Consider the following 19,708-nt stretch of genomic DNA (forward strand, 5'->3'; position numbering starts at 1 on the left):
CGTGAGCTCCTGCTGCCCCGCTTCCTTGCATCTGTCAGGGAGTTCCGCAGACCAGCTGCGGTGGGGGGCGGGGGTAACAGTTCCTCCTGCTGTTATCTGCACCCAGGCGCCCTGCAGATGATTTTGAAGAGTTGGGGATTAGTTAGCTTTGAGGGTATTTAAAAGGCAAGCACAGATGCATTTCCCCTTTTTCTAGCTCCATATGTACACTGTTAGGGGATAAGAGTATGCAAGTTCTGGAGGCAAGCCTGAGTTCAGGTCAGTGCTTTGCCTCGTGTGGACATTATTTAGATTGTGATTTAAGAAAAGTTGGGTGTTTGTGAGACATTTATGAGTTTAATGTTTAAAAAAAATTTTTTTAATGTTTATTAAACATGACTCAATATTTGATATGAGTGGTTATTATTTTTCAGGTATGATAGTGCTATTGTGGGTAGTTAAAGCAGAAACCTTACCCTTTAGAAATACATACGGAGGGGTGCCTGGGTGGCTCAGTCGGTTAAGCATCTGACTCGGTTTCAACTCAGCTCATGATCTCACAGTTCCTGAGTTTGAGCCCTACGTCCGGCTCTGTGCTGACAGTGCAGAGCCTGCTTGGGCTGCTCTATCTCTCTCTCTCTCTGCCCTTCCCCTGCTCTCTCAAAATAAATAAACTTAAAAGAATTTAAAAAAAAAAGGAAATACATGTAAAAGGTTGTGGATGAAATGTTATGCTATCTGGTGTTTTGTGAAGTAGAGGGTAGATGGCAGTATGGATTGGAGGGTCTCTGGGACAGAATGATGAGTTCATGGTGATCCTGTCTACTTTTATACATGGTTGACATTCTTCTTAAGATTTAGACCTAAAAAAAGAAAAAAAATCCTAGTGCTGACACCTTCTGGCTTAAATTAGGCAAACTATTTAACCTCTCTGAGCTTTAATTTTCTTATCTCTCAAATCAGAATTGTTATACCCGTGTTTCAGATTTGCTGGGAAAATAATAGTAATACATATATGAAAACCATCTGGCATAGAGCCTGTTGTGAAGTAGGTACTCAGTCTGTGATCCCTATTTTGTTGTTATTTTAGGAGACTTGGAACCCAGGAAAATGTTTGTCTCTGAGCTCTGGAGTCCATGGTTCGTCAGACAGGGATGCTTCTGGGCCTCAGTGGGCTTCCACATCTCTCCACTGCTGACAGGAAGGTCCTCACCCTTGCCTTCTTTCTCTGTAAAGAGAAAGAGAGATTCGGCGTAAGGGAACTTGAGCGATTTTATGAAACTCAAAGTCAGGGAAATGCAGGCTTGTCCAGTGAGCTAGGACTGGAAAACTGTCAGTGACCAAGGTGGCTACTCTGCATTTCTGCTTCATTTTCTCTTTGTGTAGATCAGCGGTTGGCAGACTGTTTCTGTAAAAGGCCTAGTGAATATTTTAAGCTTTGTGGCTTCATATAGTCTCTGTTGAACTACTTAAATCTGAAGTTCTAGTCTGAAAGGTCTGTAGACAATGTGTAACAAGTGATTGTATCTAAGCAAACTTTATTTACAAGAAAAGGCAGAGGATGGTTTTGGTCTGTGGGCCAGGGTTTGTAGACAGCAGCGGTCAGACTCTAATCACATACATCCCGTCTTTGTGGCCTCCAGATGGCACTGCTGGTCCCCAAGTCCGTATCATAGTCCATTCCTGGATTCCTAGGAAAGGGAATCTGACTGACACACACATATATGTCTGCATACACATGAATTTCCTTAGGGGTGGAGCAGGGGCTGGGGCCAGTCTCTTCTGAGAAGTGGGCAGAGGGCAACTCTTAGAGAAGAAAAGCTTGAGGGGGGTGATTGGGTATGTACCCTAAACACTCATGAGCTCGCCTGTTTATTCTGCTTTTATCTCCTATAATTTGAGTTTTTAAAGAGTCCATTTTGTAGAATTAAGTGTATTTAAGTATGGGGTTGGGGACGCCTGGGTGGCTCAGTTGTTTAAGTGTCTGACTCTAGATTTCAGGTCATGATCTCAGGGTGTGTGAGATCGAGCCCCATGTTGGGCTCTGTGCTGACAGTGTGGAGCATGTTTGAGATTCTCTCCCTCTCTCTGCCTCTTCCCTGCTCATGCACACACACTCTTTCTCATAAAAAAGTTTTTTAAGTGTATTTAAGTTTGAGAGCGCCTGGGTGGCTCAGTCGGTTAAGTGTCTGACTTCGGCTCAGGTCATGATCTTGTGGTTTGTGAGTTCAGGCCCCACATCGCGCTCTGTGCTGACAGCTCAGAGCCTGGAGCCTGTCTTTGGATTCTGTGTCTCCCTCTCTCTCTGCCCATCCCCACTTGTGTTCTATCTCTCTCTCAAAAATAAACATTAAAAATTTTTTAAATAAATAAAACAAAAAATGTATTTAAGTATGAAATCTAGTAAAAAACTACCTGTAGTGTCGTTTAAAATGTAAGCTTTGCTGAACAGTAACCATCTCTAGATCCCTGATGTTTCATTCTGCTGGTGACTGTGGAATTTACACTTACGCTGTTGCTGTTTTACTTTGTTTTGTGCGCAGGAGATCTGTCACAACCTAGGAGTTTGCTACATTTATCTGAAACAGTTCAAAAAGGTAATTGATGGAAATGGTGATGGTGGTTGGGTTCTTGCCTGGGGGCTTCACTGAGTGTTCACTGAGGGTTTGGTATCATTCCTTGGGAAGTGCTTATAGAGATTTGGGTTAGTAAAACTCCAGAGTGCCATGTACATTTATCCCCATATTTATTCTTATTTTTTATCCATCTGTTTTTCTCCTTTTTCCCTTACTTTAGCAACAAAATGACAAACTCTAGAAATATTACAAGGGAATGGCAATCTAACTGTTTTTCTCTATCCCCAGTTTACCAGTGTAGAAACATGTTCAATAAAACTTAGAGATCAAGAAGTGAACCCTTAATTCTTAAAAGTGTGAAGTATCTTATGCTCTGACAGCAACTGATTTTAGTTTTTGAGGTCATTGGAAATTTTAGTTTTAAGTGGATCTGATTTTTGAGTTTCGGTTTTTAGTGTTATTTTCCATGTGAGAACTTTTATTTTTAGTGGGTCTCCTTAGGTTTTCTGGGCAGAGCTACAGTGTTATATGCTTGGTTAGGAGAGCTTTCTCCTCAGAGAATATTCCAAGCAAACACATTTCTATAAATTGGATTATTCTGAGCCAAGGGAGAGATCGGATTGGTCTTGGGTCAGACCTGTACTGAGAAGGAGAGTTCTGTTTAGGCTGTACTATAAAGCTAACAGAACAAATATAATACTTGACATTTCTGTAAATACTTGTTGAATCAGTGAACGTATTAAATGAAGCTGTTTTGATCATCTGTTAGGATATAAGTTCTTCCAGAGCAAGGAGTTTGTTTTGTTAGCTCTGGTATCCCTAGTACCTAGAACAACAGGTTCTCAGTGGATACATGTTGAGTGAACAAATGAGAACAGTCTCTTCGTTCCATTATCAAAATATTGGTGGGGCGCCTGGGTGGCTCACTTGGTTAAGCGTCCAGCTTCGGCTCAGGTCGTGATCTCACGGTTTGTGGGTTTGAGCCCTGCGTCGGGCTCTGTGCTGACAGCTCAGAGCCTGGAGCCTGCTTCGGATCCTGTGTCTCCCTCTCTCTGACCCTCCCCTGCTTGCACTGTCTCTCTCTCTCTCTCAAAAATAAACATAACAAACTTTTTTTAATTGAAAAAAATATAGTGGTGAGGTGAGGAAAATGCAGCCCATGCTGGGGAAGGTAATGCAGTTGGTCAGTGGTGCAGCTGGGACTGAGTTCAGGGCAGTGCTGTCTTCTGTACTATGACCTTCCTTTGAATTATGAAGCAGGAGTCATGAGTATGAACACCAAGAAGAAAACACTCAGAAAGGTTAATCATCTTGTATAAATGCTCCCAAGCGCCTCCAGAGGCAGACACCTCGTGTTGCCAGCCCCCTGTCAGCAAGCAGTGTGGGTATGTGTTAGTTTTCTGGGTGGCAGGGGCTGTTTGCTGAGCTGTGATGTGTCGGCATCAGTAAAGCGGGAGCTCTGTCTTTACATTAGCCATACGCAGACATTGTCCTTGCCCGGAGTGATCTGGATCTCTTGACTCCATCAACCTTGTAGGCGCAGGAACAGCTGCACTGTGCCCTGCATCTCAACAGGCATGACTTGACTTACGTCATGCTGGGGAAGACCCACATTCTGGAGGGAGACTTGGACAAGGCCATCGAAATCTACAAGAAGGCAGTAGAGTAAGTATGCTTCTTTTCTTTAAGGCAATGAGAAGACAAATGGGAGCAGACTGAACCCCCAAGCCTAAGACCGATCCCCGTGACTCACTACTAGTTGTGCAAGTTAGAGTACAGGCTAGCCTAAGGTTAAAAGCTCCCCGTGGCTTGTGCCCCGTCAGTGTGGCCGGCCCAGCCCAGCTGGACAGCTCTTCCACAAGGTCAGTCAGGGGTCCAGGTTCTTTATTAGCCCACGATTCTTTACACTGTTGTCTTCACCTGTATGAAGCTGACTTAATGCAGCATCCGTGTTCCAGGCTGTGGTGAGGGGCGGTGGTGCGTGAGGGTGAGGCCCCACTGCTACAAGGGAAGTGCATCCACGTGGGCTCGGGAGGAAGGAGCTACAGATTCTGGAGTCAGCTGCTACTCTGCCATTGTGGTTCTCAATTTTATAGCAGATCTTGTTTCCAGGGACATTGAGGTCAGAAATCTGATTCACTACATGTTTACTACATCTGGCCTTCTTAGCATGAAACCAGTATCTTGTTTGTTTGTTTTTTAAAGTTTATTAATGAGGGAGGGTGAGCAGGGGAGAGGGAGAGACAGAATCTCAAGCAGTCTTTGCACTCCCAACACGGGGCTCCATCCCACAAACCATGAGATCATGACCTGAGCTGAAACCAAGAGTTGGACCCTTAACTGACGGAGCCACCCAGGCGTCCCCCCCTCTGCAATACTGTTTTCTCAAAACATCGTTAGTGTAGGCCAAACACCTGTTGATAATGGCGCTGACTGGCTTTCTCAGGATGCTGTTCCAGGTTTCCTCTCGAGGGACATATCCTTTTTGTATAGTGTCTTGTTTTAAGTAGGATAGCTGTAGCAAAATACCTCATTTGTTTTGTCACGTAACAGGAAGCTTGGCCAGAGTCTGTTATTCCTGATAATTAGTCTCTGAACTAAACATACATTTCTGCTAATTACCTTTGTCCTCTACCATGGCAGTCACTTTCCTGGTTATGCCAGTTATAACACTCTCTGAATTTTCTTCAACCACATTTGTATCTACAAAAACATAAAAGTCCTTTGGTTTGTTAAGCTACAAAAGACCTCTGTCACAAAGAAGCTAAGTTTACAGGGACAAGAGGAAGGAGCCCATGTAGCCTTTTTTGTTTGTTTGTTTTGTTTTTTTTGAAAGAGAGTGAGGGCAGAGGAAAGGGTCAGAGTGGGGAGAGAGAATCTCAAACAGGCTCCATGCTCAGCGCAGAGCCCAACGCAGGTCTCAATCCTGTGACTCTTAGGATCATGACCTGAGCTGAAATCAAGAGTTAGTGCTCAACCGACTCAGCCAGCCAGGCACCCCTCCCCCCAATCCCTGTAGCATAATTTTTTTTTTAATTTAAAAATTTTTTTTAAATGTTTTTATTTATTTTTGAGACAGAGACAGAGCATGAGAGGGGGAGGGGCAGAGAGAGAAGGAGACACAGAATCTGAAGCAGGCTCCAGGCTCTGAGCTAGCTGTCAGCACAGAGCCTGACGCGGGGCTCAAACCCACAAACGTGAGACCTGACCTGAGCCGAAGTTGGAGGCTTAACCGACCGAGCCACTCAGGCGCCCCCCCCCGTAGCATATTTTAAGCTTCTTTGGGGCAGGATGGAAGCCTTGATGCCTGACTTCTGCCTTAAACTTTTTTTAATTTTAATCAATATTTTGAGAGAGAGTGTGAATCAGGGAGGGGCAGAGAGAGAGGGAGACACAGAATCTAAAGCAGGCTCCAGGCTCTGAGCTGTCAGCACAGAGCCCAACTCCAGACTCAGACTCACAAACCATGAGATCATGACCTGAGCCTAAGTCAACGCTTCAGTGACTGAGTCACCAAGGTGCCCCGCTGACTTCTGCCTTTTAAAGTTGGCTCTTTGAGATTAGCTCTTGTAAATCTGAAAGGTGACACTCTTCCAATAGCTCGTCAAGGACCGAAGTCAATAAAAGTCTCAGAGGAAAAAAGGAACAGCTTCCAAATTTGGAACCTGAGAATGGAGACCATTGTCTGTGACCCATAGCTTTGGAGATGGTAGTTATGTTTTGGTGGGGAGTTAGGGGGGAAGATGCCACCAGAATCATGGAAACTACATAGTTGGTTTCTGGGAGGGAGGGGATCAAAATGGATATTTATTATGGCAGAAAGTGAAGGGCAAATACCCATCTGAACTGAGCAAGCTCTGCTTGGCCAGCTCAGCCTTCCTCTAGTCAGGGATTTGGTCCCTCTGGTTCTGGTCTCCCCATTGGACCAGTGCAGGAGACACTGAAACTTGCCTTTTACCATTTTCATGTTGAAACTGTTGATGAGCCTCTAGACGGAACATCTCAGCTCAGCGTTGCTTAGGTGTGACACGGGCAGTACCAGTGAGGGACTGGGAAAGCAGACAGTCTTCTACGTAAGCCAGTGTTCACTCCCCAAAGCCAAGGGCTAACTCTTTCCTAGAGCTCCTTTTGCTTAATTTAGCTATTTAGTCTGGCGTTTTGTTTAGTATGGAGAGCAGAGCATTAGGGCCATTGGGATTCTAAATTAGACAGAGAAGCCTGCTGGCTGGCATTGTCAGTACAGAGACCAGGGGGGGAAATCCTGCAAGAGGGAACTGGCTGTAGCTGTGTGTGTTCTAGACCGACTTGATTTATGGAGCATCAGCCTTTAATTGTATCAGTATAATCAGGACAGTCACAGAATATTCCATAGCTGCTTCTTAGGACTTTGGCCCTAAAGAATGGTCCTGAAAGGAGTCTGGATGCTAAGTCTCATTTCTTTCTTGCTGAGCAGTGCACCCTGTAGCCAGGGTTGAGATGACCTACTTTAGAAGGAAATGCCCAAATCATCTTCAGAACGGTCATGGGGAGTCGGAGGCACCAAAGGGCCCGCCAGGTGTCGCACGAGGGCATGTCACTGTGCAGGTGTCCTGGTGTGTCTTGTACACATCTGGTTTCCCTCTGAGCACCGATCTGTGTTGCAGGTTCTCACCAGAGAATACAGAACTTCTTACGACTTTGGGATTACTCTACTTACAGGTAATGAGAACCCTTTATTCATTCATGCACCGGTGTTAGGAATGCTATCGGAAGTATGTGGATTGTGGTTTCCCTGAGTTTTGATTTTACTTTAACATATCTCCCTAAAGGTCATATGAGACATGTGAACCTCACTTTCTCCATCTGATATTCTCTGTCCACTAAAGGAAGTGAGTTTCTGCATTCAAAGCAGAAGCAATAAGCCAGCTTGAGGATACTTAACCATTTAAGGAAAGAGCATGTGTGAGAAATGACCTGTCAGCAGGGCTGCCATGGCATTGCTGGGGGCGGGGGGGAGAGCGTGATGCAAGCTGGCACTGGCAGGGCTTGGGCGCAGAGGCTGTTTCCGTCACTCCTTCCCAGCCGGATCCTACGGGAAGGAGAAGGCACAGCGCTGTTTAGAATAAGAAGTCTCCTCTCCCCTCCATGTTTTCCTGAGTGTGAATGGCATTTTTTTTTTTTAGCACCTCCACTTCTCTATCAGCCTGCTGACTTGAGGCGCTGGGATCTGAGGGTCTCTCCCTGTCCTGCCCCCAGGAGCTCCCCAAGTTCCCTGCTCAGCTGCTCTTCCAACTGTGCCTCAATGGTGGCCTTTCTGGCTGTTTTGTTTTTCTTTAAAAGGAATCAGGAGCTTAACCCTAGGCCCTCCTGGGCTTTGGCTTGAGAGGCTGGCCCCAGGGGAGTGAGGCCAACCAGCCCCTTTCCTGCCAAGAGGCATTAGTGTGCAAAGTGTGGCAGAGGTGGTTCCTGGCAAATAGATACTTTGACCTTATCAGGGGACAAATCAACAAATATGGGGGTTTTTAGTTTTCTTTTTTTATCTGGTATCTGTAGCTGTTTTCTTTTTAATCATGAGAACTCAGAATGTCAGCGTGTTTCTGTTCAGGGCGTGGTTGGCCAGACTCCTTACTGCCAGCTCCCCTGATGTAATTCTCTGGTTTGCTTTTTCTCCAAGCTCGGCATTTACCAGAAGGCCTTCGAACATCTTGGAAATGCACTGACCTACGACCCTACCAACTACAAGGTATTGCAGGCTGTCAAACCCCGAGCCATTACTCAGATGCTCTCATTGCTGCTAGGGGCCTGGAGAGTATTTTGAATACCTGAGAAATTACTTTTCTCTTAGAAAATTTTAATAGACATGGCTGTTCTTACTGGAAGATGTTGTAAAATGTTAGCGTTCTGCTCTGTGTTTTCTAGAAGAGCACAGGTGTTCTAACAGGCCTGTGACTGCTGCAGACAGTGAGGTTGTAGTGCTGGCGGGGTTTGTGTGCCACTTAGGAAGTGAGCAAAGGCTCCAGGACTGCCGTCAGAGGTCATTCTGGTGACACGGCTCTGGATTCCCAATGGATTGGTGATGACAGCTCTTGTCCACATACGACTTTGGGGCTGAGAAGATCGTGCAGAAGATGAACATGATGGAGGGAGATGCAGAAGAATGGGTTTGATGACAGACACGGACTTGGTCCTGTCTGAGAAGTCGTAGAAGGTGTGTTAGTCTGACTCCCATCAGCTCCCCACCTTGGCACCTTTCCTTGGATGAGAGCAAGGGCCGGCCTGACGGGGGCTGAAGCTCGCTCACCCTGTCCGGGGGCTGAAGGAGCTGTACCTTACGTGGCCACGGACAGGAGCTTCTGAATTGTCTAGAGCACTTGGGGTACCAGGTAGGGGCTGCAGAATAACGGCTGTTTTTCCTTAAAGGGCCTGATTCTCTGAAATGTTGGCTTCCTTGACCAGAAGTAGGAAACAAATGAGCTGATTAGAGTCACTGACTTTTTCTGGACTGGACCAAAGAAAGCCACAGGGAGGTGCGGGGATATTCCTCACCAACATTTGTCCCAATAGCTTGAATGTATCTTCTCTGTCCCTGGAAGATGGTTTTTTTACGTCCTGTCTACGCTGATGGGCCTGCTGAGTACCTACACCCAGAATGTCTACTTCACCGCTGCAGCCTTTTGGGAGCGGCCGAATCACAAGGTGTCCCTGTCCTGTGTTTTCAGGCCATCTTGGCAGCAGGCAGCACGATGCAGACCCACGGGGACTTCGATGTTGCCCTCACCAAGTACAGAGTTGTAGCTTGTGCCGTTCCAGAAAGTCCTCCACTCTGGAATAATATCGGAATGTGTTTCTTTGGCAAGAAGAAATACGTGGCGGTGAGTGTCTCCCCACCTTCCTCGTTCATGCTCACGTATGCCAGCTACTGGGTCTGCTGAGCCTACTCCAGCCTCTCATCTCGTGTCCCATCTCCCCTGCAGGCTATCAGCTGCCTGAAACGAGCCAACTACTTGGCACCCTTCGATTGGAAGATTCTGTATAACTTGGGTCTTGTCCACTTAACCATGCAGCAGTATGCGTCAGCGTTCCATTTCCTCAGTGCGGCCATCAACTTCCAGCCAAAGATGGGGGAGCTCTACATGCTCCTGGCCGGTAGGAGACACTTAGGTGGAGAACCCCCTCTGTGGTCTGTGAAGAGGGAAAAGGGCTTAGATTCATAAGAGGCCAGTGGGTAAATGTCCCATAGAAGCCACTGCCTCGCAGATCACACAGGAATCTAGATTAGTGTCCTAGAGCCTGAAAAAGATGACAGAACAGCTAGTTGCTTCTAGCCTGGTGGCATTTCACTCAGAGACCAACAGGTTAAAATCAAGATCATCCCTGGTTCATCTGTTACCAGTTGTTTTCCCTTGGCTGAGAATTCATGTATATAAAGAGGAGGGTGGAGAAAGAGTGAGAGTCCAGCTAAATTCCAGATGCCATTGAGGGTTAAGAGCTTGGGGTCTAGGAAGAGTCTCACTTCCACTACTTACTGGATAGATTTCTAGTATAGAGGGAGGAGCACATAATAGTGAAAGAACCAGTGAATAGTAATTATTGGTTTTGTCATATCATTGGTCTGTTACTATAATGTGTTACTATAACCTTTAAGTACTGACTAATACTCTTTCTGGAGGGTATTTCTCCACATACTGGCCTTACTAAGTGTAAGCCCAAAGGCAGTTTCCATATTCTCATTGACAGTGGTCTTCAGGTGGAAGTGGTGGTTGTTTCTATAATTATTATTATTATTTATTGTGGCGTGCTTATTTATTAGAGAACAGTTGCAAAAGCAGAGTGAATGGTGGTTAATCCCTGAATATAAAGCGAGCTCAGTTCTGTGAACTGACAGCCCTACTGTAAGGCCTGGGCGGCGTTCCTAACTTTCTGAACCAGAGCTGGCCCTCAGGCTGCATTTTGAAGGCTCAGCTGGAACTCACTGGCTCAGCCGGTGTGGGAACAAAGGCGGGAACAAAGGCGTTCAGCCACGACACACCGCGTGTCCTGGGGCGAGTGAGGGGTATGTTGTGCAGTGCAGGGGGGAGGAGTCAGGAAAGTTGGTCTGGAGCCACATGAAGGGGGCAGGAGCGGAATGCTAGGACTCTGGCCTATTTTCTTGGAGGCCAAGGTTTTCCAGCCATATTCCTAGATTTCTTAAGTGTCTGGTAGAGCTGAGTGTGTAGCTGGTGGGGGTTGGGTGGGCCTGGCTTTCGGAACAGCTCTGTTTTCCGTTGTTTTATACATCAGGTTTCCAGAAAATGCTGATTACAAAGGAGTGTGTGTTCTGTTGCTATATAAAAGTTTAAAGATCAGGGTTCTGGGTAATGGATTCTTAAGAAGGGTGGTGACACGGTCAGAGTTGTTTGTAAGGCAGGAAGATGCCTGGCAGCTTGGTGGCAAAGTGGACGGAGGCAGGCAGGGACGTTGCTGTGGGGAAGAAACAGAAAGCCTGAAACCGTCGAAGCAGGTGACAGCATCTGAGCTGAGTGACTGAAGGTGGTGGTGCCAGGAGCTGAAGGGGCAAAGGAGTTCAGCTTGGGGGCTGAGTGTTTTGGTCTTGAAACGTTCCTTTTGTTTTCCACACGGGGCTCTCCACCCACGGTGCCCACTGTCTTTGTTGCAGTGGCTCTGACCAATCTGGAAGACCCAGAGAACGCCAAGAGAGCCTACGAGGAAGCCGTCCGCCTGGATAAGTAAGCTGCTCCCTCGGGAGTGGTTCTGGGGCGGGGCGGACTCTCAGAAGCCACCAGGTGGCGCCACAGCCCGGTGTCGGGGAGGGGGTGTTTACGGAAGGATGTGGTCCCTGAACACACAGTGGCTCAGTGGGAACGGGCACTGGCTCTTTCTGAGAACAAGTTTCCAGCCCCGAGCTGGCCAGAGGCTGAGGAGGAGCTGGCAGTGGGCTTCGGTGCTGAGAGCTGTGGGCCAGCTGGGATACCAGATGGGATCTGGACTTGAAGGTCAACTGAACTCCCCTGGGATTTATTCCGCTGGTATCTACCAGGCAGCCGGGTGGAGATCCCCTTATCAAGCCTGACCCGGTGGCCTCCATTGAGGGCTGAGACATCAGACTTGGTCCCAATACCTCTTGCTTTGCTGGCTGGGCAGTTACTTCCTTGATTCTTCTCCAAAGTCCACGTGGCAGGTGTGCCCTTACTTTGCTGTGGAATAGAGAAACACTGTGTAACCAGTTTTTGTTTGTGTTTTGTGCGATGAGAGGGATCTCTGAGTGGCCCCTGGCTGCAGGGCCTGAGCCCCACAGAATCCGTTCGCCACAGGTCTAACCCGTTAGTGAACCTGAACTACGCTGTGCTGCTGTACAACCAGGGCGAGAAGAAGGGCGCGCTGGCCCAGTATCAGGAGATGGAGAAGAAGGTCCGCCTGCCGCAGGACAGCAGCTCTCTGGAATTTGACTCCGAGGTATGTTTCTTATTAGCTCCCAGGAGGCTTCTGAATCCAAATATAAGGTATTCTATAGGTTCATACCCGTTTTGGCTTTGAAGTTCTTGCCAGCAGGAAATCTCCAACTAGGAACAGCCTAATTGGAGAAAATACTTTCCTAGAAGAAATAGTATGAGAAGTTCAGGCTTACTGAGTTATGTTATTGATAATACAACTGACATGAGGTCTTTGTCTCTTTGCAGCTTCTCCTCATGTGGGAAAGGCAGGAGTTGAGCCCTGTAAGGCACCAAACTTGAATTGTTAGGTTTTGAGATCCTGTATGGGCTCCTTGCCGTCCACTAAGGGCAGTCTCTATTCTCTGCTGTTTGAGAATGATTTCCTTGCAATAAATACTTCCTCTCTCAAATGCTAGTATCTTTAGACAGGATTCCAGCTGCACTCCCCAGTGGAAGAGACGGGTGGGCTTCACTCTGCCGGTGACATCTGTGGCTCTTCTTTCTTCCCATGTGGGCACAAGATGGTGGACATGGCCCAGAAGCTGGGAGCTGCCCTCCAGGTCGGGGAGGCACTGGTCTGGACGAAGCCAGTTAAAGATACCAAGTCAAAGCACCGGACCACTTCAGCCAGCAAAGCCGCCAGTCTCCAGCAGCCTCTGGGCTCTAATCAGGCTCTAGGACAGGCAATGTCCTCAGCAGCTGCATACAGGAAGCTCCCCTCAGGTAGGAGGCCACATGGGTCATCAGAGAGAGATGACAGCTTTAAGTGAGGCTGACACTTTTCAGACTCAGAACATGTCCAAGTAGTTCTAGAAGGGAAAAAAGCCATATGCTGGCCAAATTGGCACTTGCTTCCTTACGGCAAGTTGTGTCGTAGGGAACAGGCCCAGTCAGATGCTTTACAGTGTTCAGGTTTAGAAACACGCGACGGCACCTTCCGTTCTGCTAAGGCATGACCAGTAAAGCAAGACCGCATGAGTCAGCATGGCCCAGGTAACTGAAGATTTTCTTAGTGAGTCACTGAAGACAAACTTGACCTTTGCTTTAATTCTTAGCAATGGTCTGTCTTTATAGCTGCAAAAATACATCACAGTCCCCCCGGTCCTTGAAGACACAGGGCTTCCTTTAGAATGGCCTTGACAAGTGTGGCGCTGAGAACTCAGGCGGTTTGTTCTGTTGCCAGGTGCTGCAGGAACAGCCCACCGCACAGAGCCGCCATCTCCTCCTCTGGGGCCGGAGCCCACTGTGGAAGCGCATCCAAATGAAGCATCAGCACAAATAAGGGAAAAATAGGAGTAGGATGACCCCAGAGTAGGGGTTTCTCTGGCGAGGAGGCAGCACATTAGGCGAGGTCACGGAACACAGGCAGCACGGACGCCGGCGTGTTCCTGGGCACCAAGGAACGCAGGATGTGCCGTGATGATCCCGAGGAGCCTCTCATCAGCCGGCCCCAGACAGGTCCTTTCAGAAGTAAGAGCAGGGTCCGAGACTCTGTGTTTATGGCTCCAGAAGCCAGCAGGGCACATGATGCTGTTCGCTTTTTTGCAGTGACTTGTCTCCTGGATGGCTGCCCCTTCCTCTGTGGAAGGACAGTCTGGGCAGACCTCTGCCCAGCAGCCTGTTAGGATGAAGCCTCGGCTTAGCCGAGGTGGTGCTCAGGCGGGGGGCGTGGCGGCCCCGAAGGCAAACACAAGTCTTGGGGTAGTAATCCAGCTCTAGGACTGTATTTAAGGGGGGAAATAATGAAAAAACCTCTATAAATCGAGGCCCAGCCTATTGAATAGTCCAGCTGCACTTGTCCAGGGGAATCCAGAACATGTCCCTGCGTCTTGTCCCTGAGAGAGGTCCGAGTGTGGAGTCAGATCACGTTAGTGTAATACAGAGTAGGAATGAAGGGCTGGTCTGGTAGCAGCAGCGATTAAAAGGAAAAGAGCCTCTTAATTTTTATTTAAGACAATCAATGATACTACTGGCCAGATGCTATTAGTACTTATATGTCCTTTTTAGAATAAAGATTATATATCATCATCCCTTTGGGGAAAGTTATTAACTTAGGTATAAAAATAAATCACAATAAAAACTTTTTAAAAGAACCCATGATCACAGTCTTCCCTACTTTCAAAACTAGTTTGAAACCAAAGAAGGAACCTCAAGGTCAAGTTCCTATGTAGTGCGAACGTGCTGTCTGCTGCAGCAGCCCTGATGGATGGTAGGCCAGCCATCTGTTTGAGGGCCAGTCCCCGTTTTGCACTTGGAAGTGTCCCATAATTTGCATGTGAGGACAGACCTACTGCCAGATGGAACTGTGGAGTTTTTTGTATTATGACGCGGTCTGTTTTGTCATTGAAGCAGTGCCTAAATGAGCAGGAAGCCCTTCAGTTCCCGTATCAGACGAAAACAGCAAGGAGTCAGAAGCAGTGCCCTGGCCCGTGCAGCTGGGTGCGGAAGTGTCCTAACCCGCGGGCCAGGGCCGGCCGATCGGTGGTACCTGTTTCGTCTGTCCGCAGGGCGGAGAATCATCGCGGGTCCTTCTCCTGAGGGAGGGAGAGAAACGGGGCAGGAGAGGGAGACGCAAAGAGTAAAGACAACTCACGGTTCTCCGATCAGACGAAAGAGAGCGTTTATTCAAAGAACTGTTCTTTATATAGTCTTCAGGGGGGGAAACAAGGCAGGCTACAGTCGAATGCATATCAAAGAAGCGCCCAGACTTTGCCTCAGCAATCTTGGGGGATGGAGAACTAACACTGAATACGGTTTTGATCTTTTGTGTGCCTTGGCCACTGGCAGTCTAGCTCAGCAAGACAGTCGCCAAAGTTATTTTGGCCATCTCCAGCCTCCAGATGCAAATCTTGTTTACTGGCTCACTCAATGGAGTGATAATCCTTGCCTGAGGCAGAGAGAAAACTTGGTGGCTCTCGACACGGAAGGACCAGGGTTTCTACCTCGAGCAGCTGAGAAAGCTCACTTTTTTATCGGTGTGTAGTCTCTTGTGCCCATGACTGAAACCATTAGGGTATGAAGGGAGAGATGGAGGGGAGGGGTGGAGAGAGATTTAGGAAGTGAAATCAACAGAACACCATCGGGGACGGCATGTGGCAGGTAAGATGACGTCAGGCGGGCATCCACTGCTGGGAGAGTCCCCAGCCCGGAGAAAAGGAACACGGGGGCTCTGGTGAAGACATGTGGGATCTAGCTGTAGACCTACTGAGGGCGTCTTTGAGACACCCAGATGGTGACACTACACGCTTGAACAGATGTCAGATGTGAAATCGGGCTTGAAGATGAATATAGGAGTAACAATTTGGAGGCTAGCTGAAACCACAGAGGAGCCCCTCAGGGAAAGCTAGGAACAAGACAACAGGGGACCCAAAATGGGAAAGAGTATTAAGGGAGAAGCAGAAGAGCCCATATAGGAGACAAAAGCAAGTGACAGCGATAGGAGAAGAGTTAGGGAAGGCCGGGTTCAGGAAGGGAGTGGTCTCACTGAACCCTTCCAAGATACTTTGACCCCCACTCTATAAAGGAGGAAGCTAAGGTTGGGAAATATAAAATGAATTTTCCAAGGTAAGTGGCAGGATCAGGATTTGAACTCTGATGCAAAGCTTCTGCTTTTAACTGTTATCCATGCCTTTGTGGCATACCTTTTTTTTCTTTCCTTTTTTTTTTTGGTATTTCTAGGCTTCATGGTTCATCTGAATTTTCTCAAACTGCCACAGATCTCAAAAGCCACCACCACCCCAACTTTCCAGTGTACTGAAAAACATCCACATAGAAGTGGACCCGTGCAGTTTAAACCCAAGTTGTTCAGGGCTCGATTGCACGAGGTTACACGTGCCAGCCTGTTGTGCATGTGGATTTGCAGTTTCTCCTTCAGTCTGTAAGAAAGGAGCTTTCCTGATCTCTAGTGTGGGAGTTGCTCTTGTCATAATTTTTCACAGAATTAGGAAAATGAGGCAAAGTACACGATCACAAAACACAGATGTGATTTTAGATGGCTCGAACTGATGAGGCAGGAAAGTGCAGGTATGAACTAGCAATGGGAAAAGTGCCCTTTTTACTGAATAGTATTAGTACAAAACTTTGGAATGTAGGATTTCAATCATTTTGTTTTTAAGGAAGAATCATAATCTGATAATGGCAGAGTAGGTCATGGAATCCCCCATAGATAACAAGTGTAAACAAGTGGGTAAATATAAACCTCTATCTTGGTTTAATTTTTTAAAAATACTGTGACTAGGGCATCTGGGTGGCTCAGTTGGTTAAGCGTCCAACTCTTGATTTCAGCTCAGGTCATGACCTTACGGATCATGAGATCAAGCCCTACATTGGATCGGGTTCCACACCGACAGCTAGGAGCCTGCTTGGAATTCCCTCTCCCTCTTTCTCAAAATAAATGTTTTTTAAAAATACCGTGTTCCAAGCAAAAAATTATTATATTGTGAGGTTTAACATATATAAACATAACTAAAGGAAGGGGGTACGTGGAACTCACTGATTGAAAAAGATTTTATAATTTACATGATGTGGTACAAAGCTATTCCTAACAGTTTGTGAAAAGTTAAGGATGCCTAGAGCAAAGAATTATAGCTAAAAATATGAGAGCAAAAAATTATAAAAAATACTCAATTAGCACCCTCCTCACCACTAATGGGCAGGAAAGGAAGACTAGAAAAAATAAATAGCAAAATGTTAAATGTAAATCCAATCATGGCCACAATTAAAATGTAATTAGACTAAAAAAAAGACTGAACATCCCAACTGAAGAGTAAAGAAAGGATAAACAAAGCCCAGCTCTCCACCACCGAGAGCAAAAGGACCGAGATCCCTGCATTTCAAGCTACAGGCCTCAGTCTGGAGAGCCAGGAGCATTACCAAAAACAAAGAGGGAATTTTGTAATAATAAAACAGCTCAATTCAGTAGAAGAAACATAACAAATATATATGCCCTTAACAGCATTACTTCAAAATTCATTACATTTAAAAACCGACAGAATCAAGTCCATAGTCCTGGCTGGATGTGCTGGCACCGGTCTTGCCGCAGTTGTTAGGAAGTGAAAAAGGACACGTAAACCACCTCGACTTAACTGACATTTATGGGACCTGCGCGCCGTACATTTGGCAGGCAGCACGTGCCGGGCCACACGACAGGTTTTAGAGTCGAAAGACTGAAATTTATACAATAATGCTCTCTGAGCACAATGAAATTCTATTAGAAATTAATAACAAGATGTTTAGAAAACCCCTAAATATTTGGAAGGTAAACACTTTGTAATAACTCACAAGCCAGGAAAGAAATCAAAAGAGAAAATACTTTGATAATGAAAACAAATCACAATTTCTGGGATTCAGCTAAAAGCAGTGCTTACAGGGAAACAACTATAATGCTGCTATCAAAAGAAAGGCGGGAAATCGGTGGTAGAGGTTCCTACCTTAAGCTAGAAAAAGAACAAAATAAACCTGAAATAAGTAAAGAGTAGACAAATATTAAAAATCTAAAAAGCCAAAAATTCTATGAAAACGATGACAAGGGGTGGGGTGCCTGAGTGGCTCAGCTGGTGAAGTGACGGACTCGATCTCTGCTCTGGTCATGATCTCACAAACTGTGAGCCCCATGTCGGGCTCCGCGGTGGCAGCCTGGAGCCTGCTTAGGATCTTGTCTCCCTCTTTCTCTGCTCCTCCCCTGCTTGCTCTTTCTCAAAAACTAAAAAATCATCATCATCATCAACCACAACAACAAAACCCCAGCTAAGCTAATGAAGGAAGAAAAGAGGAGACAAATCACTAATAAGAGGGAACAGCATTACAGACTATGCGTGTGAGAAAGATCAAGGAATATTATGAACTATTTTAGAGCAACAGAACAATTTGGACCCAACAGACAAAATCTTTGAAAAATAACGTACTGAAACTGAAATGAGGAAATGTAAAACCTTTAAAGTCCTTTTAAAGAAACTGAATTTGTAGATCAAAACCTACCTGGGGGCCGCGTTGGTGGCTCAGTTGGTTTAGGGTGCAACTTCGGCTCAGGTCATGATCTCACAGTTTATGAGTTCAGGCCCTGTGTCAGGCTCTGTGCTGACAGCTCAGAGTCTGGGGCCTACTTCAGATTCTGTGTCTCCCTCTCTGCCCCTCTCTGCTCACTGTCTCTCAAAAAAAATAAATAACAAATGTTAAAAAACAAACAACATGTACCCAAAGCAAACTCTTGGCCCAGATGATTTAGACTGGTAAATTTTATTAAATCCAACTTTACAAAAACTTTTAGAAAATAAGACCCAAAACTCCCCAGCTTGTTTGTATGAGGCCATTATAACCCTAATACCCAAACTGGACAAAATATTCCTTACAGAATAAGGAAACTGCAGACCATTCTGCATGAACATAGGTACAAAAGTCCTTAACAGCAAATCAATATTAGCACATCAAATTCAGCAATATATAGAAAGGTTACAATGTATGTCATGACTGAATTGGGGTGATCCCAGCAAGTTAAACTCTTGGTTTAATATTTGAAAACCAAAGTAGTTTTATGTGTTAACAAAATAGAAAAATAATTTCAGTAGATACAGAAAAAGCAATTTATAAAAGGCCATCATAAAAACCCAGGAAATCAGGACTAGAAGGTGGCATCACCAACAACTTGAAAATGGTATCTATGGGTAAAGGTGCAGTGACTATCCCGTTTAGGAGTAAAATATTGAAAAAAAAAAGTAAAATATTGAATACTTTGCCCCTGAGAAGAGGACCAAGGCAAGTATGTCCACTTTTATCACTTTTGTTCAACATTATACTAGAGGTTCTGGCCAATGCTCTAAAGAAATAAAAAGACATAGAAACAAAAGGGGGTGGATGGAGTGCCTGGGTGGCTCAGTTGGCTAAGCGTCCAACTTCCGCTCAGGTCATGATCTCATGGTCAGTGAATTCAAGTCCCATGTCGGACTCTGTGCTGACAGCTCAGCCTGGCACCTGCTTCAGATTCTGTGTCTCTCCCTCTGCTACTCCCCTACTCATGCTCTGTCTCACTCTGTCTCTCAAACATGAATAAGTGCTATAAAATTTTTTTAACAAGAAAAAGGGCATGCTTATTTATATAGAAAAACCTAAGGAATCCTAAAAACAAGCAAATGAAGGTACCCCAAGTGATAACTGGATTTGACAAGGTCAGTGCACAAAAATCAATTGTTTTTATATACCACCAAAGAACAGTTTGAAAATGAAATTCAAAAAAAATGTATTTACAATACTGTCAGATAGTATTGACCTGAAATAGGAATGAATTTAACAAAATACATGTAAGGCCTGTACCCTGAAAACACTGCAGTGAAAGAGATCAAAATAGGCCATGTTCACACACTGGAAAACTAACTCTTGCTGAGAGCAAAATTCTTTCCAAATAGGTCTGTGGATTCCTATCATAAGCCCAACAGGTTTGGGGGTAGAAACTGACAAGCTGGTTATCAAAAGTGAGGGAAATACAAAGGACTCAGCACATCCAAGGCAACCTTGACCGAGGTTGGAAGACTTAGGCTACCGACCTCACTTCCAGACGTGACCAAAATAGCAATTACATGCCAGCACGGGGCAAACAGATCAGTAGGTCTTTGCAACAGTGCCAGAATGACTGGATAGCAGTGTAGAAAAAAAGTGGATCTGATCCCAATCTGTTACCATCCACAAAAGTAACTCAAAATAGATTATAGACCTAAATGTAAAACCTAAAATGCTATAGTTCCTAGAAGAATA

At 45.9% G+C, this 19,708-nt stretch overlaps 1 protein-coding gene across 8 annotated transcripts in view; it reads left to right on the top strand.

Moving 5' to 3' along the window:
* BBS4 (Bardet-Biedl syndrome 4) overlaps positions 1-19,708 on the top strand; it is a 54,513-nt gene that overhangs the window by 32,174 nt on the left and 2,631 nt on the right. For 4 of the 8 annotated variants that reach the window (XM_029950606.1, XM_029950609.1, XM_029950605.1 and 1 more), the window contains 10 exons: positions 2,523-2,576; positions 4,093-4,220; positions 7,199-7,253; positions 8,209-8,277; positions 9,254-9,406; positions 9,509-9,680; positions 11,191-11,260; positions 11,846-11,987; positions 12,391-12,688; positions 13,149-14,062. In XM_029950606.1, coding sequence (XP_029806466.1) covers positions 2,523-2,576; positions 4,093-4,220; positions 7,199-7,253; positions 8,209-8,277; positions 9,254-9,406; positions 9,509-9,680; positions 11,191-11,260; positions 11,846-11,987; positions 12,391-12,688; positions 13,149-13,258 — 1,251 coding nt within the window. In that variant the 3' untranslated portion in view covers positions 13,259-14,062. The other 4 variants (XR_003912936.1, XM_029950608.1, XM_029950610.1 and 1 more) reach the window with 4 other exon arrangements.

Source organism: Suricata suricatta, chromosome 9, assembly GCF_006229205.1.
Source record: "Suricata suricatta isolate VVHF042 chromosome 9, meerkat_22Aug2017_6uvM2_HiC, whole genome shotgun sequence".
NCBI classification, from domain to species: domain Eukaryota; kingdom Metazoa; phylum Chordata; class Mammalia; order Carnivora; family Herpestidae; genus Suricata; species Suricata suricatta.